General features: G+C 37.9%; 2 protein-coding genes and 1 long non-coding RNA gene across 3 annotated transcripts; 1 reads left to right on the forward strand and 2 right to left on the reverse strand.

The window, feature by feature from the left end:
* Window positions 1–6,773: 6,773 nt before the first annotated feature.
* On the reverse strand, window positions 6,774–10,002 carry FABP9 (fatty acid binding protein 9). Its single transcript, XM_043880113.1, has 4 exons — window positions 9,874–10,002; window positions 8,026–8,198; window positions 7,121–7,222; window positions 6,774–6,957 (listed from the first exon to the last, which is right to left on the reverse strand). The coding sequence occupies exons 1-4, from the start codon at window positions 9,944–9,946 to the stop codon at window positions 6,907–6,909; spliced, it is 399 nt and encodes a 132-aa protein (XP_043736048.1). The 5' UTR covers window positions 9,947–10,002; the 3' UTR covers window positions 6,774–6,906.
* Window positions 8,578–26,951, forward strand: LOC122679441. Its single transcript, XR_006336403.1, has 3 exons — window positions 8,578–8,588; window positions 21,477–21,505; window positions 24,624–26,951. It is a non-coding gene; the product is annotated as an uncharacterized LOC122679441 (long non-coding RNA).
* On the reverse strand, window positions 23,025–27,441 carry LOC122679439 (fatty acid-binding protein, adipocyte). Its single transcript, XM_043880112.1, has 4 exons — window positions 27,286–27,441; window positions 24,382–24,554; window positions 23,700–23,801; window positions 23,025–23,237 (listed from the first exon to the last, which is right to left on the reverse strand). The coding sequence occupies exons 1-4, from the start codon at window positions 27,356–27,358 to the stop codon at window positions 23,187–23,189; spliced, it is 399 nt and encodes a 132-aa protein (XP_043736047.1). The 5' UTR covers window positions 27,359–27,441; the 3' UTR covers window positions 23,025–23,186.
* Between the last annotated feature and the right edge of the window lie 90 nt (window positions 27,442–27,531).

The following is a 27,531-nucleotide window of genomic DNA, read 5'->3' on the forward strand; positions in this document are numbered from 1 at the left end:
ACAGTGTATTAAAAAGCAGAAGCATCACTTTGCCAACAAAGGTCCATACAGTCAAAGTTGTGATTTTTCCAGCGGTCATGTATGGATGTGAGAGTTGGGCCATAAAAAAGACTGAGTCCCAAAATATTGATTCTTTCAAACTGTGGTGCTGGAGAAGACTCTTGAGAGTCACTCAGACAGTAAGGAGATCAAAGCAGTCAATCCTAAAGGAAATCAACCCTGAATATTCTTGGAAGGACTGATGCTAAAGCTGAAGCTCCAATACTCCATACTTTGGCCACCTAATGCAAAGAGCCAACTCACTGGAAAAGACCCTGATGCAGGAAAAGATTGAGGGCAGGAGGAGAAGGAGGCGACAGAGGAAGAGATGGTTGGATGGCATCACCAACTCAATGGAAATGAGTTCGAGCAAATTCCGTGAGATAGTGAAGGACAGGGAAGCCTGGCATGCTGCCATTCAGGGGTCGCTAACAGTCGGACACAAGTGAACAATTAAACAACAACTATTCATATAAAGGTCCAAGTACTTAACCCCATGCATGTATACAGTAGGTAATCATTTGTTTACTGCCTGAATGAATAAATGAAATGTAAATTTTGTACTTATGAGGGGTTTTCTTTGCATTAAATCATATAGCAAATGTGAAAGCATCTAAAGTTCATGCTTATAATCAATAATATGATTCTTCTAAACTTCCTTTTCTCTTCTTCTCTTCCTTCCATTTTTCATACACTCTAGAGTCATGGAAAGAGCAAGGCTGTGAGTGACACTTCAGTGTAAAACTTAGTTGTAGTACTCATTCCTTCATTTAATCACTCCATTGGTCAGTGGTAAAGCAGATGGTTCTTTCCTTATTCAGGATGACACTATCTTATGATAGCACTAGGAAAGTGCATGTAAAATAATTCCAAGGTTTGTTGTACATTTGCTCACTGCATGCACACAGATAATTGCTCAACATGAGTTTATTGAACTGAAGTAGCACTGGAGATAATATGGTGAATGAAACAGCAACTCTTCCTGCCCTCATGGGCCTTATACTCCAGTTAGGAAGACATGCGTTAAACAGACACTCAGAGACATTTTAGAATATGCAATTATAATTTTTTTTTATCATTTGCAGATGGAGACAATGAATGACACTAAAGAGTCAGTGAGCCATTTCTATGTTGGAAGATACTTTTCATAATTTCTTACACACCAGATACCCTGAGACCAATAGTCTTATTTATCTTCAGAACTCAGACACTAGGGCATCTGGTGCTCCTCCAGACATCTATTTGACCGAGTGTGACAATGGCAATTCAGGCTTGATAACTTCCTCTTTCATGTTGCAAGTAAGTGATTTTGTCTCATCTTAAAAATGCTGAGATTAAAGTTGTTTTCTTAATGAAAATCATTTCTTGGCGCTTTCTCAGCCACCAGTGGGTAATTGATTTTTTAGTTACTATGGTGACAGTTGCTTATGCTGCCCAAAGGAAGTTAACAGCTTTTCTTTTGTTGAATGGCAATAAACAGAGGGAAGAAGTAGCTTGTCCTTCCTCCAAACAATGCAATTAGCTTTGTTTTTACCAGGCTTGGACATACATGGCTTCTTTTCCAGAGACTGGTTTAGGATTTCACATCATTATTCCCAATAGAACACCTGAGATCTGGTTACTCATTCACTGGGGAGGTAACCAAAGACAGAATTTCTGCATTTCAATGTTTTTCTCTAGTCATTACAGCACAGAAAGAGCTTGTCACAGTTTTTTCTACTCCATTTGCACTTCTTCTTAGAGAGAAAGTGATATCAACAGCATTAAAATAGGTAGTATTTTTCAGGCATTAGCACAAAGAGCTGTAGGAAACTTTTCAGGACTCAGCCATCTGCTCCCTTTTAGTCTATGGGAGAAGGCAGTCTCTTCAAAATAATTCACTTGCGAAGCATAGTGAAAAGTGTGTGAGTAAATGTGTGAGTGTGTGTGTGTAGCTTTATTTCATAAGGAACAAATATAAACTCACAAAAATTCAGATGATTTTCTAACCATGTGTTATCCAGATTGACTACTTTATTTTCTTGATTACGTTTTATAAAATTTTTCAATAATTGAGATGGTATAATGTGGTTTATGGGCTTCCCAGCTGGCATTAGCAGTAAAGAATCCACCTGCCAATGCAGAAGACACAAGAGATATGGGTTTGATCCCCGGGTCAGGAAAATCGCCTGGATGAGGAAATGGCACCCCACTCCAGTATTCTTGCCTGGAAAATTCCATGGACAGCCTGGCAGACTATAGTCCATGGGGCAATGAATAGTCAGACATGACTGAGTGACTGAGAACACACAATGTGGCTTACACACACATATGTATGTGTACACACACACATGCACACACACACATGTATTTCAGATAAGGTAAAGTTAGATCAGAGAATCAGTTCACGTATAAACTGTACTTTCATTTATTCATGTCAAACCATGCCTTCCTTCAAACAATGGAAAACTAGTTTTGTAGTTAAATTCTAGCCTATAACATGCTCATAACTGGGGATACTTGGTGAAAATGCGTTATCTTAAATGGGCACACTGACTCAGTAATGTGAGCTGCCTCCATGAACCCTAGAATTTCAGAAGTTTAACCCAGAAGTTTATTTCTTGCTCCCTGTCTTGTCTACTGCAGCTGCTCCTGACCGATGGGTAGATTTTCTCCATAGAGAAAGGCTCAGAGGCCTTGAATCCATTTGTTCCATGCCTATAGATCCCTTCAGATTTCAGTGTCCTCTCCTCCAAGCAGCCAGGGGTTGGGGGAGATGAAAAAAGTCACACTTACCTCTTTATTCTCTTGACTGGGAAGTGGCACATGCCACTTCCACTGAGACTCTGATGACACCAAGGAGACAGGTGGGTACTGAGCCATGTCTGGCTTGCAGATGCTTCTCAAGCCAATACTGTATTGGCAAGCCCAGATTTCAAGTGGGAAATTAACTATCTCTTCTGTATTCAAATCTGGGCACACTAAGTCCTGACATTATGTCTGACTAACTAACTTAAAGTCTATATTCTGATAGAATGTTATAAGGAACTTGGAATACTGGTCTAGCTTTACCACCTACCAAATGGATGGCATTTGGATTGTAGCTTTATCACCTATACAGTATTGATTGTCCTGAGAACCAAAAAAAGAAAACCTTTGTGAAATTGTTTTGTAACTTATGTATTGACAGATGAACTCTATTTTACAAAGTAAACCAAAATTGATTTCTTCCAAATCCCATTTCTAACTGATTAGTTGCTCCTAGACCCCGCCTACCTCTGCTGTAACACTCTTCCAATCTTACTTTGTCTGCCCACTGTTTTAGTGCACATGCCTTCAATTCTGTGGTTCCTATTCTTTGCATTCTAATTGCCTTATTATCTGGGAAGGGGATGTGGGAAAAATGAGAAGACATGAGGGATCCTCTGTGCTGGCCCACTGAAGAATGAATGTGTCATTTAGCCTCATCACAACCTTGTGAAGTAGGCAATCTTCATTTTGCAAAGGAGAAAACCAACGTGGGTAAACAGCTCATTCAAGCTCACAAAACGGTCAATGGCAGAAGCAGGATTTAAGTCCTGCTCTGTCTCCTTCTCAAATTTCATTTCCTGCAATGTATTTCGGAGGGTAGCAGGCACTTCCTGTTCTGTCATGAGGCTGGTTGTTAGAAGGTCCCTCCCAATCCTGACCCTTTCAAAAAATGACTCAAGGTCTAGATACCAACCTTCAAAGTGGACAGATTATAGTTTTCTGTAAATGTTTAAAATAGACATAAATTGAGGATTAGGTTATGTCTTGATTTCTTCATCCTAAATTTCTGTCTATTTTTGTTACTACCTTTGAAATAGTCAGTTGTCTTTTAATTTCTTTCAAAGCATGTTCTTTTATGATTATTACATTTTTGTGCAAATATATGAAAATTAAATACACCAAAAATGTTCAAAATAAATTATCTTTGCCAGTGGTTTACTAAATAGTATTGGGTAGCAAAAAAAGAAATCTGGTGAGTTATTCATGGGTAATAGTATTAATCATGTTTTTAGTATCTTTGATATTTGGATAATTAATTCTTTTCTGTAAACTTCAGTGTGAATTTAAAATGTAATAGTTTATCACTAAGTTTTCAGTCTAAAAATATTCAAAAATATATATTTTATAGTTTATAAAATCTGTCACTTCCTCTACTTCAAATCCTTTCGGAAAGTGAATAATGGCTTTTTATTGCTCAACAGTAATTGTCATTATTATCCTTTTTCTATAAATCCAGTGCAACTTGACAAGTTATTTTATTTGTTTTTAGATAAATGGTGACGGTTTTTGAAGTTAACTCAGATATACCGAGAGACTGATCATGGGAACGTCCTTAGTAAAGACTGATAATTCTAAGTATAAACTTTAATGAATTTTTTCTTATAGAAATATTAAAACAATTTGAGAATAAAAATAAAATCAATAGGGTTTGAAGATGCCTCTGTTACTTGTAACAATAAAAAATAGTTGTGAACTCTACCCTTAACTCATTTCTATTTGCCATCACCTAGTAGAGTATTGATGGAGAAGGAAATGGCAACCCACTCCGGTGTTCTTGCCTGGGAAATCACACGGACAGGAGGAGCCTGGTGAACTACAGTCCTTGGGGTCGCAAAGGAGTCGGACATGACCGAAATGCTAAACAATAGAGCATTGAACAGATGGTGGTCACTGAGTAAGCACTTGCAGAATGAGTGACTTTCTCAGGAGTAGCTTGCCAGATTCTACCTACTAAAGACTCCACATCAGAATTTTTATCTCATTTAGGTTGTCTATAACTTGAGCTGTGACATTATGAGAAGAGACATAAGTCTTGAAAATTCAGAACTAAATTATTCTTTTTAAAATTTGCCTCTGTAAAGCCAAAGATTTAAATGAGTCAGTGCCTAGTGCTTTTTAGAATACACTAATCCTTGTGGAAAACACTTCAACCAGTGATCTGAGTTGTTGCTGAAGTGCTGCCATCTGCGTCCCCATCGCAGAGACCATACTCTGATGAAGGCAGCACAAGCCTCTGCTCCCCGTTGTGCACAGGATGCTACCTTGGGGCTTGAAAACCTCTTTGACTTCTGGAGAATGAGTACAGGTACATTTTGTACATACTAGAGTCCTTTAGGAAGGACAGAGACAAGCGTGGGGGAATGACTGTCGTTGCCCACATCTGGCAGTAGTGTGGCTACAAGTGCACAGTTTTATGCTGAGGTCTTCAGGTTTAATATGACAGTCCCAGCTCCTTTCCTTGGACCAGAATTCAGGTACTGTCCCAACCCCATGCTAAGTCTTTTTTATTACTCTTTTTTAAAATTAATTAATTAATTTTAATTGGAGGCTAATTATTTCACAATATTGTAGTGGTTTTGCCATACATTGACATGAATCAGCCATGGGTGTACATGTGTTCCCCATCCTGAACCCCCCTCCCACCTCCCTCCCCATCCCGTCCTTTACAGTCATCCCAGTGCACCAGCCCTGAGCACCCTGCCTCATGCATCAAACCTGGACTGGTGATCTGTTTCACATATGTTAATATATATGTTTAATTTCATCCTTACTAAGGTAATCATACTTCTTAGTTTGCCTAGGACAGTCCCAGTTTATGCTTTTGGCCCAGGTGTAATTACTGATAGTGCCTCTTTCCACTTTTCACTTCTCATTCAGTTTAGATGACAAACTGGCACAAATTACACACTACCCTCAGGGGTTATTTTTGACTAACTACTGTCTGGCTTAAGTTTAATTTGCAGCATAAGATATACAGAATTCTTCCTCTTTTTCCTTTTCCTCTTCCCACTGCCACAAACACACTCAATTTTAAAATTTTACCTGTAATTACTCTGTTTCGCTCTAATCCCTGAGAGTACTTCCTAGCAACAGTAATCAGTGAAACTATTAAGCGACTTTATGAAGCTCTAACAATTATATTCCCACTAGGTGTTTAGAAGTCCAGGACTGGCATTTAATAAAATGTCTGCAAAAGACAAATACAATTCTGCAAAGACTAAGTTGTAAGTGATGGTGACAGATGCACTAGCCTGATTATGTTAAATGCATTTATGGAAAAGTAGGATAATGATTGTTTTAAATGTTCTATAGTAATTCAAGCACAGTGTAGAATGTTCAGGCTATATTTTATAGCCTTTTTGTCTCTGTGTCTGTCTCTCTCCCCTTCTCCCTGTCTCTCTCATCTATCTATTATTCATTATCTATCTGTCTGTCATCTATCTATCCTATCTACAAGACTTTAAGTAGGGCCAACCTTCTGCAAAAATAGATAGTAATATTGGTTGTCAACACCTATGTTGTTCAAGATGGATGTTAGTTGCTCAGTCATGTCTGACTCTTTGCAACCCCATAGATTGTAGCCCACCAGGCTCCTCTGTCTCTGTGATTCTCCAGGGAAGAATACTGGAGTGGGTTGCCATTCCCTTCTCCAGGAGATCTTCCAACCCAGGGATCGAACCCAGGTCTCCTGCTTTGCAGGCAGATTCCAATGATTATAATATATCCCTCTTTGAAGTCACATGAATTTCAATAGAGCACCCTTTGACAGAAAGCCTTAACCTAAATGAAATGGGTCAATTGAAGGAAAATCAAGGATTGCAGAAGTCAAGTGTGCAAAGAATAAAGGGCACTTTGGTGATCTCATAATCATGCCAGAGACAGGTAGTTTCTTGTGTCACCCATTTAGATTGTCCCTAACTCTCAAGATTACACAGCTCAATAACTGCACTTAGTTTGGTTTTATTGAGCAAATTTATGTTGAGAATTTTTTTTTAAAATCACTGGCCCTGAAGCACATCTTCTTCAAGTCCCAGTTTCCTGTTAGTGAACAAGTTTTCACTGAAGCATACAATTTCTTCACACCTTTTCATAGACACCAGTGCTGACAACATTATTCATGATATATTCCTAAAAGCAAAGAGGGATCTATTAGAGTTGGTACATGATACATTAAATTTGCTCTGTCCCTCTTTCCCCAGACTGCCTACTCGGGCCGTAAGACAATTGAACGATTTGAAAGGCATGCGTCAAATAGTAGCATCAAAAATTTTTAAATTTAGAGAAAACTCACCACTACCATTTTTCCATCTACAATTTTTCTTTTGATCGTTGTCTCTTTACCAAGCCATTTTTGAACATGAATCATTGAGTCACCACCTAGTGTTATGATGCTCTATAAATGTAGAAAGGAATCAGTCAGAAATAGCAATTCACGACATCCTGATGACCCAAGACTAGATATCTATTTTTTAATTTCCATTTTGAAATTCTTTTCTCCAAAATTCTTATATCAGTTCTTGTCCTAATTTAATACCATCAAACCAGGGAAGTCTCAAGAGATTATTCAAGTGATGCTCTTTTCCCCCAGGTAAGCAATACCTAAACTATTTGTGAATGATTGTTCCATATTCTGCGTTATAAAATGACAAAGAAAGGGCTTCTCTGATGGTTCAGTGGTAAAGATTCCACCTGCCAATGCAGGAGACAAGGGTTCAACCCCTGATCTGGGAAGATCCTACCTGGCGCTGGACAGCTAAACCCATGCACCACAACTATTGAACCTGTGCGCTAGAACCCGGGGAGCCACAGCTACTGAAGCCCAAGCCCTAGAGCCCCAGAGTCTGTGCTCCACAACAAGAGAAGCCACTGCAACAAGAAGCCTGTCCACCACAATTAGTGAGTAGCCCCCACTCACCGCAACCAGAGAAAAGCCCATGTAGCAACAAAGACCCAGGACAGCCAATAAATAAATAAATAAAATGCAAAACAAACAAAAAATGACAAAGAGAGATCAGAGAAGCAGTGAAAACGTGTTGAGGTTTTGGGCCCTAAATCATCTGCAAAAGAATTGACTTTAGAAATATGCACTATTAATTAACAAAATAAACTCAAACTGACTGGGTGAATTAGAACAAACTATGCCTAATTGCCTTCCAGATTTTTCCTGATTATGAAGCAGGAAGATTTAGTTCTTACCTTCACTTTCCGGTTATCTATGGTGGTTTCATCAAATTCTTCCCCCAACTTGAAGGAGATCTCAGAATTCTTGAAAGAACTTTCAGTTCTGATGGTAACCTTATCCCCGTCGGCACTAATAATGATTCTTGGCTTTGCTGATTCTGCAAGGTTCTGGACTGCAACACTCACTCCTGTAGGAATGAGTGAGAAGAAAACTCAATGCGTAGAGGAAACAACATGGCTTCTTAAGAAGTTTAGGAAGAAGTGCTAGCAATCATTTTGGAAAGCAATTCAAAAAGAACACATCCTCTCCCCATTGACATTTTGGATAGTGTGCCATATTTTCTTTAGTGCTCTCTGTATTAGCTGGTTGATCCAAACCTCCCAATCAGAAGACATGTCTAGTAATTATACTTGACATTTTAAAAGCTAAGTTCACTTTCTGAGACTATTGTGCTTCATCCAAAATCACTGAGACTCTTATACTTCATCTAAAATCTGTATTTGTATGGTGCCTTTCAATCGTATGCTTGAGCTTTGCCTCATGAGGTGTTTCAACAACAGTATTTCAACAGCAGGGGGTATTATTACCCTCATTTTAGAGATGACTATACTGACTCCCAGAGGGGTAGAGAGGCTTATTCTAGATGATGTGCTTGGTAATTAGCAGAACTGAAATTTAAACACAGGTTTTCTAATTGTCCATAAACTTTAGCATGCCTTTTTTTCCCTTAAAAAACAAACAAACAAAAAACCTTTCAAAGTATCTAACCTACTCTAAAAGAATATGACTTGCAAAAAATAAAAAATAAAAGAATATGACTTATAAAGTTCAGGCTTTTCTTATTTGCAGGTACAATTCAGATCTGGCTGAATAAAGAGGAGGTAGGCAAATTAGACAATTTGGCTGAGAGCCTGCACTGCTATTCACATTGGGAATTGTCCGTTGTTAAACTTGCCTCCTGCAATAGTTGAGCAGAAAGGCCGACTCCCATCTCTTAATATTGATATAGAAATTGATTTCACATTCATATTATGGGCAGATGGGAAGCCTCTGACTACATAAAAGCAGAAAAACTTTATATATAGTTTTTTTATTAAAAGGGAGGTTTCTCTTATATGTTTAAAATTGCTTAATTAAATGTTAAAAAATTACTGTTCTAGCATTAGTAAAGAATAGTTATTATTAGTTATCTGAGCTATTGTAAATGATAGTAACTTCAACTTGAATAAGAGCTGAAGTATGCAGAACTTACAATTCTGAGAGATGTCCAATGGTGGGAAATTCCATGAGTAAAAATATTCTATTTCTATGTGTTCTATTTCAATAAAACATTTGAAACTCTTCAAAATAATGTTTCAAAAATCTCCCACATGTATCAGAACTCTAAAAATTGACCTACTAGAAATTTTGCTTGTTGCTATTGCTCTTTTGAAGTTATAACTTAAAATAAACCTTGAAATGAATTTAGTTAATAAATTTAATTATAGATAGGTGTATATATGTGTATATATATATATATATATATATAATGTGGAGCTGGGAAAAGCTGTTTAATGAAATTACCAAGATAAAAAGAAACTCTATCATGAGGGTAGGATGAAGTATTTTCAAAAAGAATATATGGTCTAAATATATAGATAATAATTATAAGGAAGTATCTGTGAGCCTAGTATTGCAAAAAGAGATAATTATTACTAGTAATAAAGAGTAAATGTAGATACATAAACCTTGTTAACCCCATGAATATACCCTAGGATCCCAAATGAACAAGAGAATTGTAGGAAAATTCATTGTAAAGTGCAAACCCAACCACATCACAAAAAGAATTGCCAGTTTCCAAGTCTTGTAAAGCTATTTCTCACCCAGCTCTTTCATATATTCATCAAAGTTTTCAATGGAGACCAGTTTCCAGGTTCCCAAGAAGGGCTCAATCATGATGGAAGGCTTGCAGAGAAGAGGTACTCACAACCAAAAGCCAAAGAAACTTAAGCAACACACTGCTACCAGAATCTTAATTTAAAAGACATCTTCATCATGTGACTCTTCTGAAATGGCCAATGGGGAGCAGCAAGACTAAAGATTCTAGGCACCAGTGTTGACTCATTTTATTTACTTTCAAATAAAGACACAGAAAATTAACATGTTAAGTTGAATTTAAGTCAATGATTATAGCTTCCAATAAACAGATTGGTAACCTCAGAGTCACCTGATAAATATTGTGGAATGGAGACAGTTTTCAATAGGGATCAGCATTTTGAACTATGAATGCCGAGTCAACTCTGAAGGAATAACCCAACAAATGTCTAATGAACACCTGACTGAGATATTTTCCTACCTGATACAGGGACATCCTTGTTTTCTCTACCTCAGCTGCTTTTTATTTGGACAAGTCACAGTGACAGAGTACTCTCTTAATTATAAGAATATGCGTCCCTCCCTTCCTTGCAGGGCTGATGAATTGATGCTACTTAATGTAACTGAAATGTCTACAGTTGATTGGAGTGAGGCGTAAGGTATCATTGCTGTTAATTAAGAGTAATTGCAGAGTGGGAAGAAAACTAGCAATTATCATTGATGGTGTTTTATAATTTAAGCTCTAAAAATGAGGGGAAGCTAATGCTAAAATTCATCTTTTAGGATAACAAAGAAATCTTGATATTAAAAAAAGTAATTAAAATATTAATCTGATAATAAATATCAAAATATCTTGATGTGAAAATAAGATTAATTAAAATTTTAATCTTGATAATTAATATCAAGAAATATTGATATTGAAGTTGTGAACAGAAGTTTTAGATAGAAATATGGTATTTTGATATCTTCATTCTAAAAGAAAGACGAAGGCAGGAAGTAATTTAAATATCTGGGCCATTACTTCTAAAATTCTCTTCTGTAACCCAAGTAATGGAAGTGAATTTTGCAGGTAAGGCCTTTACTGGGAAGGATTGGATTCTGAGGTTGTAGATTTACATGACAGCTTTAAACTCCAGTTGTTTTAAAGAAGGCTGGAAAATTAAAGTGAAGAACAATATTTATACTATCATCTGCCTGGGTCAAAATATTCCTTCAAGTCAAAGAAATCTGCATTCAAACCACCTATTTGTGGGGAAATTAAAAAAAAAAAAGCAGATGTTTTGGCACCACAAATTTAAATCTCAAGTGGTATAAAGAATTAATTTTGACGGAAACTTATAAAAAAGTTATTTATAATACAATATAGGGGAAATAGTTAAAATATCTGGGAGGCAAAACAAGGAAAGAAAAAACCTTAGAGTCAGTTTTAGGGAACTGAGACCTGGACTGAGTATAAGGGCCTTAGCAGTTGAAAGCACACTCAGAGGTGATGCTCAAGTAAAGAGCAAGTGACTTGATCTTGCTTTACTGGTTCTGGATTTGTATGTACTCAGCCTAAAACATGGCAGGCATACAAGTCTGCGCATGTTTGCTGGTAGGGTAGCATAATCGAGGTCTCCCCTTAGTCTAACCAGTTTTATTCCAAGTATTCTGCCGTTGATTGATTCAGAAATCAATCCTGTGGCCCATGAGGCAAAAGAGAAAGCCAAACTTCTGCCTTTTATAAAATTCCCTCACCCTTAAGAGAGAACCAGAGGGACTGTCCCCTCCTTGGCAACTTTTGCTCTCTTGTATGATATTTACGGGCTTTACAGGTGATGTTAGTGGTAAAGAACTTGCCTGCCAATTCAGGAGATGCAAGAGACACAGCTTTGATCCCTGGGTCAGGAAGATACCCTGAAGAAAGGCATGGCAACCCACTCCAGTAATCTGGCCTGGAGAATCCCATGAACAGAGGAGCCTGGCAGGCTGCAGTCTATAGGGTCGCAAAGAGCTGGACATAACTCATGCGACTTACCACAACACACACACACACACACATACACACACATACACACACACGATATTTAGAACTGTTGTATCCATTGTGTTACCAAACTCAAAAATGAGGCCAAAACTGAGAATGGGAGAGAGGAAAAAGAGGAAGAACTCAAGACCACTTTGTTTCTGGAATCTTTATAAGGAGAATTGATGAATTCCATTATTATTTAAAAAACATTGTGTCCTAGTTTTTGTTCCTTGCAGTTTAAACCTTCATAACTGATATGCCTTTGTAAATAGCTCTACCTAAATTTGGACTTTGAAAACCAGTTCCAGGACTTCCCTGGTGGTCCAGAGGTTAAGGTTCTGTGTTTCCAATGCGGGGGGTGCAGGTTTGATTCCTGAACAGGGAATTAGATCCCATATGACATTTGGTGTGGAAAAAAAAATTATTAAAAGAAAATCCTATGTATCATGTGATATTGGCCTCATGCACAGCATCTCCCAGGTCTATAGATCCAACAAAATCACGTCCTATGTGAAACTGGTTCCAAGCTGGCTGATACGATTATACCTTAATAGAAGTATATTCTGGAACTTTTCTCACAGTATTGCATCGAGTCCTCCTCCAGCTGTCCCCTGAGCTCTTTCATGAGTACATCAAGTAAAGAAAATATTTATGATTCACTTCTGAATCCTTGAGAAACAGTGCCCAGTATATTGTAGTGCCTGGTATATTGTAGGTGCTCAATAAATGTTTTATGGATGAATGACAAGAGGAATAAAATGTTTATTTTGTTTTAACTGACAGTTTCCCTCATCACTGATACTAATCTCTCTAACAAGTAAAGACAAAGATTTTTTAAATTAAAAAAAATTTATTGTGGTGAAAGTCACATAAGACATACTATTTTAATCATATTTAACTGTACAGTTCAGCGGCATTAGGTACATTCACATTGCTGTGCAGTTCTCACCATTATCCATCTTCTGAAATTTTCCTCACTTTCCTAACATGAAACTCTGTCCTCATTAAACAATAACTCCACACCTCCCCCACCCGCTGGGTCCCTGGCATCTACCAATTAATCTCCAGCTCTATCAATTTGACTATTCTAGGTACCCCATATTAGTGGAATCAAACTGTATTTAAGACAGAGTTTTAACACATTGCCCTGTCCTGACCTGCTCATATAACAGGCCTTTCACTGTGGTCATCAGACAGCACAGGGATTCTCAGACTTCTTTCATCTTTGCTCAGTGTTTCATTTACCTTCTCAACCAAGAAAGTTCTCTTCTAGCCCTGCCACTATCACTACTGGCTTTGGCATCTTTGTTTGATTATTTTTTTTTTTAAAAAAACACCATGGTGGTACAGTGGATAAGAATTTTGCCTGCCAATGCAGGGGACATAGGTTTGATCCTTGGTCCAGGAAAACGCCACATGCCAAGAAGCAACTGAGCCTGTTTGCTGAACTGCTGAAGCCTGTGGTCTAGAGCCCATGCTCCACAGGAAAACCCACTGTGATGAGAAGCCCACACAGCAAAACAAAGAGGAGACTCCACGAGCTGCAACTACAGAAAGATGGAGCACAGCGACAAAGACCCAGTGCAGCCAGAAACAAACAAATGTTTTTTAAAAATTATCATTCCCTCCAGTAAAAAAAAAATTTTAATTAAAATGTTCTTAATTGTTAATCCCAACAAAGGAACTAGAATACAGTATTCTGTTATAGAAGAGCTACATATTTTATTTCATGACAGTTTAAATACTTATTTCTCCATGATCTCATTTTTCCATGCTTTTCCAGTATCTCATTTTCTACATTAACTTTCTTTCTTGAGACTGTTTAGATATTAAACACTTTTAAAATAGATTTTAATTTTGAGATGTTACATTCTCCATTGGTGAAGGATACTGATACATTTAAATATGTACTAAAAGCTACAGAGGTCCGTCTAGTCCAGGCTATGGTTTTTCCAGTAGTCATGTATGGATGTGAGAGTTGGACTGTGAAGAAAGCTGAGTGCTGAAGAATTGATGCTTTTGAACTGTGGCTTTGGAGAAGACTCTTGAGAGTCCCTTTGACTGCAAGGAGATCCAATCAGTCCATCCTAAAGGAGATAAGTCCTGGGTGTTCATTGGAAGAACTGATGTTGAAGCTGAAACTCCAATACTTTGGCCACCTGATGTTCCAATGAGTTGACTCATTGGAAAAGACCCTGATGCTGGAAGGGATTGGGGGCAGGAGGAGAAGGGGACTACAGAGAATGAGGTGGCTGGATGGCATCACCAACTTGATGGAGATGAGTTTGGGTAAACTCCAGGAGTTGGTGATGGACAGGGAGGCCTGGCGTGCCTGGCGTTCATGGGGTCGCAAAGAGTCGGACACGACTGAGTGACTGAACTGAACTGAACTGAAAAGCTACAAAATGATTCAGCAATACATCTGCTATTTTATTGCTGTACATAAAATAGCTGGAGCTACACTAGATTTTTTTTTCTAATTTTTTTATTGTCGTAAAATAGACATAACACAGAATTAACTATCTTTAATTATTTCTAAGTGCATGCTTCAGTGGCATTCACATTGTTGTGCAACCATCACCACCATCCATCTCTAGAAATGTTATCTTACAAAGCTGAAACTCTACCCATTAAATAGTAGTTCTCCATTCTCCACTCCCCTGCCTCCTGGTAACCACCATTCTACTTTCTGCCTCCATAACTTTTACTACTGTAAGTACCTTGTTTAAGTAAAATCATGCAGTGTTTGTTTTTGTGCGTATGTGACCAGCTTAGTTCACTTAGCCCAATGTCCTCAAGGTTTACCCATGTTGTAGGAAATCTCAGAATTTTCTTCCTTTCTAACACAATGGTATTCTGTTGGATAAAGCAAAATGTGTTATTTATATTTTGCTTATACATTCGTCCTTTGATGGACATTTGGATTGCCTCTACATTTTAGCAATAGATGAAAAATGTTGCTATGAACATTTATTGTTGTTTAGCTGTTACGTCATGTCCAACACTTTGTGATCCCAAGAACTGTATCTCGCCAGGTTTCTCTGTCCTTCACTATCTCACGGACTTTGCTCAAATTCATGTCCATTGAATTGGTGATGCTATCTAACCATCTTATCATTTGCCACCATCTTCTCCCTTTGCCTTTGATCTTTGCTGGCATCAGGGTCTTTTCCAATAAGTTGTCTCTTTGTATCAGGTGGCCAAAGGATTGGAGCTTCAGCTTCAGCATCAGTCCTTTCAATATGGGTATACATGTATCTCTTTGAGACCCTGCTGTCAATTGGTTTGGGTGTATAACCAGAAGTAGAATTGCTGGTGTGTGCATGGTCAGTCGCTTCAGATGTGTCCGACTCTTTGCAACTCTAGGGACTACATCCCAACAGACTTCTCTGTCCGTGGGATTCTCCAGCAAGAATACTGGAGTGGGTTGCCACTTCCTACTCCAGGGGATCTTCCCGAACTAGGGATTGAATCCACATCTCTTGAGTTTCCTGCATTGGGAGGTGGGTTCTTTACCACTGATGCCACCTGGTTAATTCTATTTTTAATTTTTTGGGGAATTGTTCTGCTATTTTCCACAGCAATTGTACTGCTTTACCTTCCCACCAACATTGTACAAGGTTTCCAATTTTTCCACATCCTCACTAACAAGTTATTTTTTTGTAGCCTCCATCTTAATGTATGTGAGATGCATCCCATTATGATCTTGATTTGCATTATCACTAATAATTAGCAACACTGAACATCCTTTGATGTGTTTATTGACCATTTATGTATCTTCTTTGATACAAGACATTTGCCCATTTTTGAATCAAATAGTTTTTTTGTTATTGTTTTTAGGAGCTCTCTATATATTCTGGTATTAGTTCCTTATCAGAAATATTACTTGCAAATATTTTCTCCCATTCTGTGGGTCACTTCTTAAATTTTTATGTATGTATGTATGTATTTTTGGCTGTGTTGGGTCGTTGTTGCTGGATGTGGGCTTTCTCTGGTGATGAGCAGGGGCAACTCTTTGTTGCAGTGCTCAGGCTTCTCATTGCTGTGGCTTTTCTTGTTGCAGAGCACAGGCTCTAGGCGGTGGGCTTCAATAACTGCAGCACTGGGGATCAGTACTATGGCCCACAGGATTAGTTGCTCTGTGGCATGTAGAATCTTCCTGAGCCGGGGATCCAACCCATGTTCCCTGCATTGGCAGGGGGATTCTTAACCACTCTACCACCAGGGAAGTCCCGTGAGCCACTTTTTTACTCTGTTGATAATGTCTTCTAGTGCACAGGATTTTTTTATTTTCCTGGAATCAAATTTGTCTATTTTCCCTTTTGTTACCTGTGCCTTTGATATTATATTCAAGATATCACTGCCAAGTCCAACATTGTGAAGTTTTTCTAAAAGTTTCAAGTTTTAGGTCTTACATTTGAGTTAAGTTTTGCATGTGGTGTTAAAAAAAGACATCAGTTTCACTCTTTTGCATGTGGATATCAGGTTTTCCAGGGCTTCCCCAGTGGCTCAGAAGTAAAGAATCCACCTGTGATGCAGAAGATGCAGGAGATCCAGGTTCAGTCTCAGGTCAGGGAAGATCCTCTGGAGGAGAGCCCAGCAACCCACTCCAGGATTCTTGTCTGGAGAATCCCATGGACAGAGGAGCCTGGCAGGTTACCAACCATAGGGTCACAAAGAGTTGGACATGACTGAAGTGACTGAGCATGCATGCATCCGGTTTTCCAAGCACCATTTGTTGAGAAGATTGTATTTTATCCACTGAATGGTCTTGGCAATATGCAAGAGTTCATTTAGGAGCTCTCTATTCTATTCCATTAGCCCATATGTCAATCTTTAGGCCAGTATCACACTGCTTTGATTATAGTAGCTTTGTAATAAAATTTGAAATCAGGAAGTATCAATTCCCCAACTTTGTTCTTCATTTTTAGGATTTTTTTTTTTTTGGCTTTTCAGATTCCTTGATATTAGAATGGGCTTTTCTATTTCTGCAAGAAACATCATCGGACTTTTGACAGTGATTCCATTAAATTGGTAGATCACTTCAAATGGTACAGTATTGACAACTTCCAATCTATGACTATGGGATGTCTTTCCATTTATTTACGTCTTTTATAGTTATCATAGTACAAAACTCCCACTTCCTTGGTTAATTCTTAAGTATTTTGTTCTTCTTGGAGCTATTGAAATGGAATTGTTTTCTGCCGGGAGCCGGCACACGAGATCCCACCCATGACAAGGTCATGAGGGAGAAAACCTGACAGGCAAGGCGGATCAGGTTTTCAGGGGTTTCGAAAAGGCCAGCTCACGAGATCCCACCCATGACAAGGTCATGAGGAGAAAACCTGACAGGCAAGGCGGATCAGGTTTTCAGGGGTTTCGAAAAGGCCAGCTCACGAGATCCCACCCATGACAAGGTCATGAGGAGAAAACCTGACAGGCAAGGCGGATCAGGTTTTTAGGGATTCCGAAAAGCTGCTCCTGGCACTCACCTTAAAGATGATATCTGTCTTTCTGATGCTTGCTTCAATAGACTACTCCTTAATTTCTGTGACACAGGCAGAAGGCCTTCCCCGATCTCTTTCCAAATAAGAATCAATTTAGAACTTTAATCAACAAGTTTCCCGGGTGGTGGTATTTTATGAGATTATCCAGGGTGAAAGGAGTGTTTTAATTTAAACTCTTTTGCTGGTATTTTAGTTTGTTTGGCAAATGCGTTTATGCCCTTGGTACTAATATGCATGACTGCTCATAATACCCTAATCACAAAACAGCATAAAGAACCTGATCATATAAAGGCCCTAATAGACATAGAGCCTTTTTGAGGGGTGAAGGAATCCTATTAGAAAACATGAGAAAAGTTATTCTAAAGGTGGTTATTGGGTTGATGTTTGCTTGCTGTGTTTTGCTTACTGTGTTTTTACTCTCAATGTGCTAAGGTTGTGTTATGGAAACCATTGTTAATATAGTTAAAGATCTAGAAAAATAAGAGCTTAGCCCTAGTGTGGTAACAATGAGATGGTTGTAAATTGTGAGCCAGGAGTGCTAGGCAGAAGCTGCCTCACTGAAGCCGCAGAGTCTGTATGGGGTGAAACTCTTAGATAAACGCAACTGACAACTTCTGCAGAAGGATTAAGTTTTGTGTTAACAAGTTTATACTTCTACTCTGTACTGTTGCCCTATGAGACTGCTACCTTGCAGTTAAGATCACCATAGAAACAGAAAATAGGTTTACATTCACCTGACTTGCATAAAATATTAACAGGCCCCAAGGCCAGAAGATAATGTACAAGACCCTCATAAACAAAGAAGTATGCAGAAAACACCCTGTTTTCATGAAGAACAAGCTGATGTAATGTTAAACTATCTTCCCCTTAGAGATGTACTAACTTAGGGTATAAAAGCTATGGTAAAAAATAAAGCATTGCCAGACTCTGCCAGACTCTGCTGCACCCCCGTCTGGTCACTGTCTTCTCTCTCTCTCCCTCGCAGACTTGGCCCTATCAAGGCTGGTCTCACGTGTCTTCTCTCTCGCTGACGCCGTTCATCCTGAGGGTACCCCCGGATCCTGCCGAGGCTGGACCCCGGAAGTTTTCTTAATTTACTTTTAGAATTGTTCATTGTTAATGTTATAGAAATGTAACTGATTTTTGACTAGTGAATCCAACTTCAGGTCTTTCTCAGGGACAGTTTCTGTTGGTTTAACTTTTTCTTTGAATGGGCCAAGCTCTCCTATTTCTTTCTGTGTACTGTAACTTTACTGTTGAAAACAAAATTTGAATTTAATAATGTGCTAACTCTGGAAATGAGATTCTCCTCCTTCTCTAAGGTTTCCTGTTTTTCGTTTTTGTTTTCTGATTGCTGTAGTCTGACTCTGTGCCAAGAACCAGCCTAAGGAATAAACTTAAGGTCTTCTCATGTCCTTTCTGACCCTGTGTCTTTTCCTTGAAATGCACAGTGACTTTCTAATATCCTCGGTATATGAAATTGCTTTTGAATGTCCTTGTCTTTAATTATGGCTACTCAAAGCGGAAATAGTAAGAACTGAAGGGAAGGAAAGGGTGCTGGCCCTTTAAATTTCCTGACAATCATTTGAGGAGGCGGAGGAGGGTGGTGTTTGCAACAATGGGAGGAAATGCAACAAAAGTGGCCACCACCTCTTTCTTTGTCTGCACTTCAGTGATCAGAAGCAGCAATCAGTGATTAGAACACATATTCCAGGTATTTGGAGGAAAGGGTCTTCATTGGGCTTCCTGGGTGGCTTAGTGGTAAAGAATCTACCTGCAAAGCAGGAGCTGCAGGAGAGGGGGTTTTGATCCCTGAGTTGGAAAGACCCCCTGGAGTAGGAAATGGCAACCAGCTCCAGTATTCTTGCCTGGAGAATCCCATGAACAGAGGAGCCTGATGGGCTACAGTACATAGGGTCTCAAAGAGTCAGACATGACTGAGCAACTAACACTAAGATGGTTTTTGCCAAGTCATTCCACTGTAAAATTAATTAATAAGCAATTAATTAATTTTATAGTTATCTTTCATGGCCTAGTTCAATTGCATCTTCTATGCCGAAAACCTTCCTCCAGCACATACTGAGTGCTCTGCTTGCCCTTGGCTTCCTTCCAATCCATAAAATATACCACACAATTTATCATATAATTCATGTCCTCCTCTATATTTTGTCTTCATTCATTTCACTAAAATTTATTGATTGATTACCATATTTCAGGCATTGTACTAGATACTTTGTATATACATAAGTGTCCTGAGGCTGTGTCAGCCTAGTCATGGAAAAGATGAGAAATTAAAATGTGGTAATATCATGTTATAGTAAGAACACGTATCTTTCCTGTGGTCATGGGAGGATGGGTTTAACTCTTCTCAGATATGAAGGGTGAGGGAGGAGGAGGAACTATCAGAAAAATTTTCCCAGGTGATATGATGATGTTCTTGTTATTTCTCTACCACACTGAGGGCATGATCATGAATTGTTTCTGTGTTACAAACCACACCTAGCACAGGGAAGAGTGTTCACTCACTCAAAAACTATTTACTAAACTCTAAATCTGCTGTTTACTGTGCCAGGGTCTGGGGACATGGCTAAAAATATGACACAATCTTTGCCTTTGAGATGCTCTCAGTAACTGAGTTTTTCCTGTTGCCTAGCATTTTCTGGTTGTTTGGCTACACATAAACTATTTTAATATTTTGTAAATTGAGATGGGGTGGTTGCACAAGTTGATGGATAGATCCATAATCAAATATAACATTAAAACTGTGTTTTCCACATAACTGAGCACAGGGAAGTCCACTGATAAGCGATCTAAGTGCCATGTCTCATTCCCTAATCCAGAAATTCTTGGTACTCATAGACTCTGGTTAGAAGTGCTATAACCACATTGCTCAGAAGCCAGATCTCAAATACCAAAAACATTGCTACCCAAAGGCCATCTTGGAGGCTTACCTATTCTTAGTGAATAATTCACAGAAAATGGAGCTCAGTGATAGCAGTGATGGGAATTGCATAAAAGAAGGTATAAGTTGGCCCAGTGTTTCACCCAATTCTTAATATTTCCAAGGAGGGAGTGAGTGGCTTTTTTTTTTTTTTCATATCCATTTTAAGATATAGATGGACTCTATGTCCACACATCTCTCTCTGAGAAGTATCCATTTGATCCTGTCTCTCTTCCTTTAAAAGTAGAATCGCCTCTGTATTTCTGTATGTGTGTTGATAGAAGGAATGTTAATGAAAAATTATGTGAGGTTCAAAGAGGTCCCAGGGAGGATAAATCAGAGAACTGACATTGAAGATATATCTTGTTTCTACAGCTTTAGTTTTATGGTGAAAACGTAGAAAACAAGAAATCGACTTATCTAGCAAATTTACATTGGACTGAATCTTCTTATTCTATGCTTCCACATCAACTGACAAATAAGAATTAAATTTGAAGAGTAGATTTTGAAAAAAATCCTTGAATGATCACAGCACCATTTATGAATTAAGCTACCACTTGAACACAGATGGTGTGTGATCAGTTGTGCCCAACTCTTTGCAACTTCATGGATTGTAACCCATTGGGTTCCTCATTCCATGGAATTTTCCAGACAAGAATACTAGGGTGAGTTGCCATTTCCAGTCCAGGGATCAAACACACTTCTCTTACATCTCCTGAATTGGCAGGAGGATTCTTTACCACTTTGCCACCAGGGGAGCCCACTAAATACTGATGGTTTCTGGATCTATGTCCCAGCTAGGATTGCTCTCTTGAATATCAAACTCCTATGTCTATTCCCTACTTATTTTATAGACTTAAACTTTGAACTTCAGTTTTCACTTCTTTAAATAGGAATACCAAATCCTCATCATAGGATTATTTTGATAATAAATTAAGTTAGAGCATGTAAAGTGCAAGGACCATAGTGTTTAATAAATATTGATTTACCAAGAATTTTTCTAAACAATTCCTACAAACCTCGTTTTGAATTCTCCAATTCTTAAGTAATTTCAAAGTGAAAGTTTAACTCTCTGCTTTTGTAAAGTAAATTATTATGATCAGAAAGTTAATTTACCTCTTCTGGCTTCTCTGTATCTTGGTGTTATGCATATAGTGTGTGTGTGTGTATGTGTGTGTGTGTGTGTGTATGTGTGTGCTAAGTCACTTCAGTCATGTCTGACTCTATGTGATCCTATAGACTATAGACCACCAGGCTCCTCTGTCCATGCGATTCTCCAGGCAAGGATACTGGAGTGAGTTGCCATGCCCTCCTCCAGGGGATCTTCCTGACCCAGGGATCAAACTTGCATCTCTTATGTCTCCCACCTTGGCACGTGGGTTTTTCACCACTAACACCACCTATGCATATGGTGCGTGTGTGCATGCTAAGTTGCTTCAGTTGTTTCCCACTCTTTGCCACCCTATGGACTACATTCAGAAAACAATAAACTTTTTTTTTTTCCATGCTGTGTGGCATGTGGAATCTTAGTTACTTGACCGGAGACTGAACTACTCCTCTGGCAGTGGAAGCATGGAATCTTAACCACTGAACTGCTGGAGGTCAAAGTGTTAGTCACTCTCTTGTGTTTAACTCTTTGCAACCCCATGGACTGTAGCCCAGAAGGCTCCTCTGTCCATGCAATTCTACAGGCAAGAATAGTGGAGTGGGTTGCCATGCACTCCTCCAGGGGATCTTCCCAACCCAGGGATTGAACTGGGGTCTCCTGCACTGCAGGTGGATTCTTTTACCATCTGAGCCACCAGGAAGTCTCTTATAAACTTATTTTTGAAGGAAGCATCACAAATAGAATGTATCAATTGCAGGGCACACTTTAAAAGATTTTGGATTCCTATAAAAGCTAAGTATGTGATAGGGAAATTTCAGTCTATGTACATGGAACTCTAAGGATCTATAGAGGTGCCTCAAAGTACCACAAAGTGCAGAGGAAACAAATTTTCTTTCTCTCTCACACACACACAAATGAAAACACGACCTTACTGGCTTTATTATCATTATTGTTTGTTTTATATATTGAAATTCCAGGGAAATTTTATTTGCATAAAAAATTCCAGGACATATTCAATATCTTTTTTAAAAAAAAATTCCACTGGTAAGAAAAAAAGAAAAATTTGTAAATGACTACAAGAACATTTACATCATAATTTATTACAAGCCTGTCATATCTTTTCTGGAATAAATGTAATGTGATTATTTGGACTTACTTCTAGGCAGATTCCAGGGATACCTTGGTTTACTAATAATTTTTCAGGTTAAAATTTATAGCCCAGAAATCTTTGTCTACACTCTTCGTTGCTACCCCACCTCTCTGTCTTGATGCTGTAGGACAGATTTTTGTGAAATGAGAACACTTGGACCAGCTGACTGTGGACAATTTCACTACATTTAAATCTATCTTAGGTCCCTGAAAGGGTGTTGCTTGACTATAGCTATGGTAAAGAAGGACTTCATATTCAGTAATAGTACATATTTATCATTTTCTACCTAAGAATATGGGAAATTCATATTTTTTTCACCTTGAATTATTATTTTAAAAAATCATATTATACTGGAAACAAAGCAATAATACAATTTTATATTTCTGTCACTAAATTATGAGTAAGAAATTGTTAAATATAATGAATAAATCATTACATAGCCTTATAAATCTAAAAAGTTTTATTTAACCAACCATATCAAAATCAGTCTGGGAGAAAATCAGTTTCTTGCTTATCAGTGGAAAATAACAATATATGTTTGGACAACGCATCCAACAGAAAGTCATGGAGTTCGATGCAAACTTCATCCATTTCAATATCCCTTGGCTTATGCTCTCTCATAAACTCTGGTAGCAGTGACACCATTCATGACACATTCCTAGGCACAAAAGCAAAATATTGGTAAAATCCTCAGGACTCAACAACTTATGTTTTGTTTATTTATTGTCTCCTTCAATGTTGAGAAGGAAAAAATGTTCATCAAAAGATATTCACTCTTGGCTCTTGTTATATACTTGATGTTGTAATAAACTAGGGAGACACAGAGATCAGGAAGATACAATTCTTGCCCTCAAGGAATCTTACAATCTATGTGGTGAGTGAAAAACATAATTAGACATGCACAATACAATATGGTTCACATTGAGAGGGATAAGAAAATACTTCCTGGGGCCCAGTATACATAGACGGAGCTTAGAAGGATATTGCCAGAGTGAAACTACAATCCCAATAGACTAACTTTTCATTCTACAAGGGCGATTGTCTATTTCTCTAGGTAGGATAACGATTATGGGATGACCTAGCACTAAAATCTAGAATTAAGTAGCGGGAGGATACTCACCAGCACCAGCTTATCATCCACAAGTTTTCTCTTTATGGTGGTTGATTTTCCATCCCAGTTTTGCACCTGTACCAGGGCACCTCCATCTAAGTTTATGGTGCTCTGTGGGGATAATTAAAAATGATTACAATGATAGAGGGAAAAAAAATAAAACACTTCTATTTGCTTATTTTGAGGTACTTAGCAATTCTAAATTACAAGAAAATGTTGCAAAAGAAAACAATTAATGCCAAAAACAACATGCAAAATTACATGTATATTATGATCAGAATATTATACAAACATGCATTTGAAAAAAAATACTGTGAAAGAATATAGATAATAAATTTATGTGGAATAGCATCATAGGTGGTTTTTTCCTCCCCCCCCCCTCTTTTAAAAGTTCTCTAACATTGTTATGTTACTTCAATTTACTTCAAATACTATATATATATACACACACACACACACACACACACACGGTATGACAAATTTTTAAACATTTTTAAAGCAATAAGGACAATTTTATTAAATGGGAGAAAATTCACCAACTAAATATCAAAGGCAACATGGTTTAGATCTAGCAATCTGAGATTTTTGGCTTATAACGGAATGGCTTTCCTTCTTCTACAAAATGGCTTGTTGTAGGCAGCAGTCATTTATAAATCAGGCTTTTTCTCTGCTCCAGTTCTTTATTCCTCACCTTGACTTTCCTGTCATCTGGAGTGACTTCATCAAATTCCTGGCCCAATTTGAAGGAAATCTCAGTATTTTTAAAGGTGCTTTCTGACTTAATGGTGACCACATCCCCATTTACACTGATGATCAAAGTGGGCTTGGCCATGCCAGCCACTTTCCTGGTAGCAAAGCCCACACCTGTAGTTGGGAAAAGAAAAATGTCAAGTATACGATTTTTCTCTCATATATTTATCTAAGGAAGAGCAGGTGTGTGTGTGTGTGTGTGTGTATTTAGACAGATGCATGTGTGCCCATGTACTATCTACACTCCAGTGAGTGTATTAAAGGAGAAAGACTCCATGAGTTTATTATTAAAGTCTTTATTTAAACATCTCCTGAAAATAAGTGAAATCAGCTAATACTTAAGTAACACCCAAGGCACAATTAGATGTAAGTCCGTTCTTTAAACTTCCCTCTCTGGGTTTCCGATGAGACTCTTCAGGAGACCCATTGTTACTTTTCCATAAGCATATGTAAAAGATTAAATTTTCTGGGACATACATACTTTAAAAGTCACTGCACTCTCAAAATAACTGGCCATCTCAACCGTGAGAGCAGCCACCTTCATTTTACTCAGTTCATGAAACACTTGAGAATCTCAACCATTGCTTCTTGAATAACAGAAATGATCTAATCCATAGTCAAAGGTAGAACTCTCAATAGGATTCAGGGGACCAATAGAGAGTTACTCAGTTAAAATTTAATTTGGGTGTACAGAAACCACATTTCATGGCATTCGCTGCCACACCTAGTTTTCCTGGCTTTTCATAATTACTCTGAAATGAAGATTTTGATTAATTTTTCCAAAAGGCAAAATGTTTCTTGCATTCATACCACTTTAGAATGGTGATGGTAGTTCCAATAAATTATAGAAAATTTTAAAGAGGGCTTAGGCATCAACTGAAAATTTCAAAGTTTAAGAAATCATTATTTTAGTAAGTTCAGAAATTAATACTTTGCTTCCCAATCACTTAAGTGGCAAGCTCCTCTTCTTTTAAAAAAAAAAAAAGAAAAAAATAGGAATGTGTTTTGGGGGATGTTACAGCTTTGGGTTGAATGATTTACAACTTAACATAGAAAACAGTACCTTACCATTGCTGCATATGTTACAGAGATTTTATGACAGTCATAGGTGTGTTGGATTTTTAAAATGCAATGCACAAATCTACTTCTTTGACTAGGTATAGACACCAAAATTTAAGAATAGTGGGGAGGCAATATATTATACAAAACAAGCAATGCCGAGGCTCCGATTTAGCTCCCTGTCTGAAAGTGGTGACAGGTGGGAGGATAACATGCTGCTTCATCAAGTCTTGTCTCTGTTACAAAATGTAACCTCAAATTAATGGAGTGAGTCAGCACAGTGAATACATGAGACATTGGGTGTGGTTCCAGATTGGCCAAGCTTAGGAAAATCACACTCTCCTCTTGCTTGATTCTGTTTTCATTTGACTGATGAAAACGATACCTGCTGACTGAAGGTAATCAATTAGAGCAGCAAATTTCAGAATGTATCTTATTGTCTTTCATTATCATCAATGCTTAACAATTTTAAAAGGCCATGGTACCTACACGTGTGCTAAGTCCCTTCAGTCATATCTGACTCTTTGCAACCCTGTGAACCATAGCCCACTAGGCTCCTCTGTTCATGGGATTCTCCAGGCAAGAATACTGAAGTGGGTTGCCATGCCCTCCTCTAGAGGAATCTTTCTGACCCAGGGATTGAACCCTCTGTCTCTTAAATCCCCTGTATTGGCAGGTGGGTTCTTTACCACTAGCACCACGTAGGAAGCCCAAATGCAATGGTATAAAAATTTAAATATAAATATTCAAAGTGTAAAATGCTTCTAAAAATAAATAGGTAAATAGACTCAAGTCCTGTAATATCAATATCAGTGCATATTGGTTAGATTATTGAGTTACAACTAGTCAGTAGTCTGGAAAACTAGGTCTCATTCATATTGAAGTTCCTGATTTTCCTCTTGTCTATAAACATGGAAAACAGTAGTTATAAACAAGCAAGAAATATACTATAAGATTTAGAAGAAGGTTAAGTCTTGAGATTTAGGGATTAAATTATAACCTCTAATAAAGATACTGGGAAAAAAAAAAAATCCCTCCCCAATTTGCAACCCATGGATACAGCTTCATCATGCATGGGTGTGGCTGCCTGACGGAATTCCCGCCTCTCTGCTCCTTTGCTTTACCTCTGTAATTATCTGGGGAACACACAGGTGATGATAGCAGAATAAAAAAACCTGAAAGCCTCTATTATCAATAATTCTGTGTCATGCCTTGTAATATTAAGTCAAACAAATATCTAAGACATTTAAGGAAAACATTTTCAGAAATTAAGATTTTTCCTTCCATAATACAACCACACATTTTAACAGATTGACTTTAAAACAATAAAATAGTTGGTTAATATACATTACTCAAAAGATTGCATTAAGATGATAAATACAGTGCTTTCAGTTTCAAATGGAAATTATCACATGCTAGGGAATAAATATAGGCTTATTTCCAAGTTATTGCTTATTTTATATACAAAAGGAATGAATGAAAAAGAGGCAGATAGCCAAGTAAACCAAAGATATTCAAGGTTAGCAATCAAATAAAATCTTGTCATTTCTATACAATGCCACTTACACTCTTTTTCATATCAGTTCACCTTTAGTAAGTATTAGTTGTGACTTCCGTCTAGAATGTTTCTGGAAACAAATGATTCCCACTTGTTATTTTTATCACATCTATATAGAAAGCAGCATTTCATGTCGGGCCAGTGCTTCCAGAGTGAAAAAGAACCATAGACCTCTCTTTCCTAGAGAAAAAGTTATAAGCCCAGCCATTCAACAATGCATTTCCTTACCCACTTCTTTCATGTAATCATCAAAGTTTTCACTGGAGACAAGTTTCCAGGTACCTACGAATGCATCACACATTTTGTGAGCTTTCTAGAATTATTCTTCAAGATGAGAAAGAAGCACAGCTTTCAGCAAGATGCTGTTACCCTCTGAGTCTAGATAACTTCCTTTTAAAGGTGCCCAGAACATGTGATCTTGGGCATAACCAATTGGGAATGGTATCAGATCATTTCCTTCATTGCCAGCCTCTG

This window comes from Cervus elaphus, chromosome 21, assembly GCF_910594005.1.
Source record: "Cervus elaphus chromosome 21, mCerEla1.1, whole genome shotgun sequence".
Classification (NCBI taxonomy): domain Eukaryota; kingdom Metazoa; phylum Chordata; class Mammalia; order Artiodactyla; family Cervidae; genus Cervus; species Cervus elaphus.

Excerpts from the sequence above, each read along its gene's own strand:
- LOC122679439 (XM_043880112.1), bottom strand. The coding sequence starts at position 27,358 with ATGTGTGATGCATTCGTAGGTACCTGGAAACTTGTCTCCAGTGAAAAC. Across the intron at positions 24,555-27,285 it reads TGATTACATGAAAGAAGTGG|GTGTGGGCTTTGCTACCAGG; the intron begins GTAAGGAAATGC and ends TCCCAACTACAG. Across the intron at positions 23,238-23,699 it reads TGGATGATAAGCTGGTGCTG|GAATGTGTCATGAATGGTGT; the intron begins GTGAGTATCCTC and ends TTTTGTGCCTAG.
- FABP9 (XM_043880113.1), bottom strand. The coding sequence starts at position 9,946 with ATGATTGAGCCCTTCTTGGGAACCTGGAAACTGGTCTCCATTGAAAAC. Across the intron at positions 8,199-9,873 it reads TGAATATATGAAAGAGCTGG|GAGTGAGTGTTGCAGTCCAG; the intron begins GTGAGAAATAGC and ends TCATTCCTACAG. Across the intron at positions 6,958-7,120 it reads TAGATGGAAAAATGGTAGTG|GAATATATCATGAATAATGT; the intron begins GTGAGTTTTCTC and ends CTTTGCTTTTAG.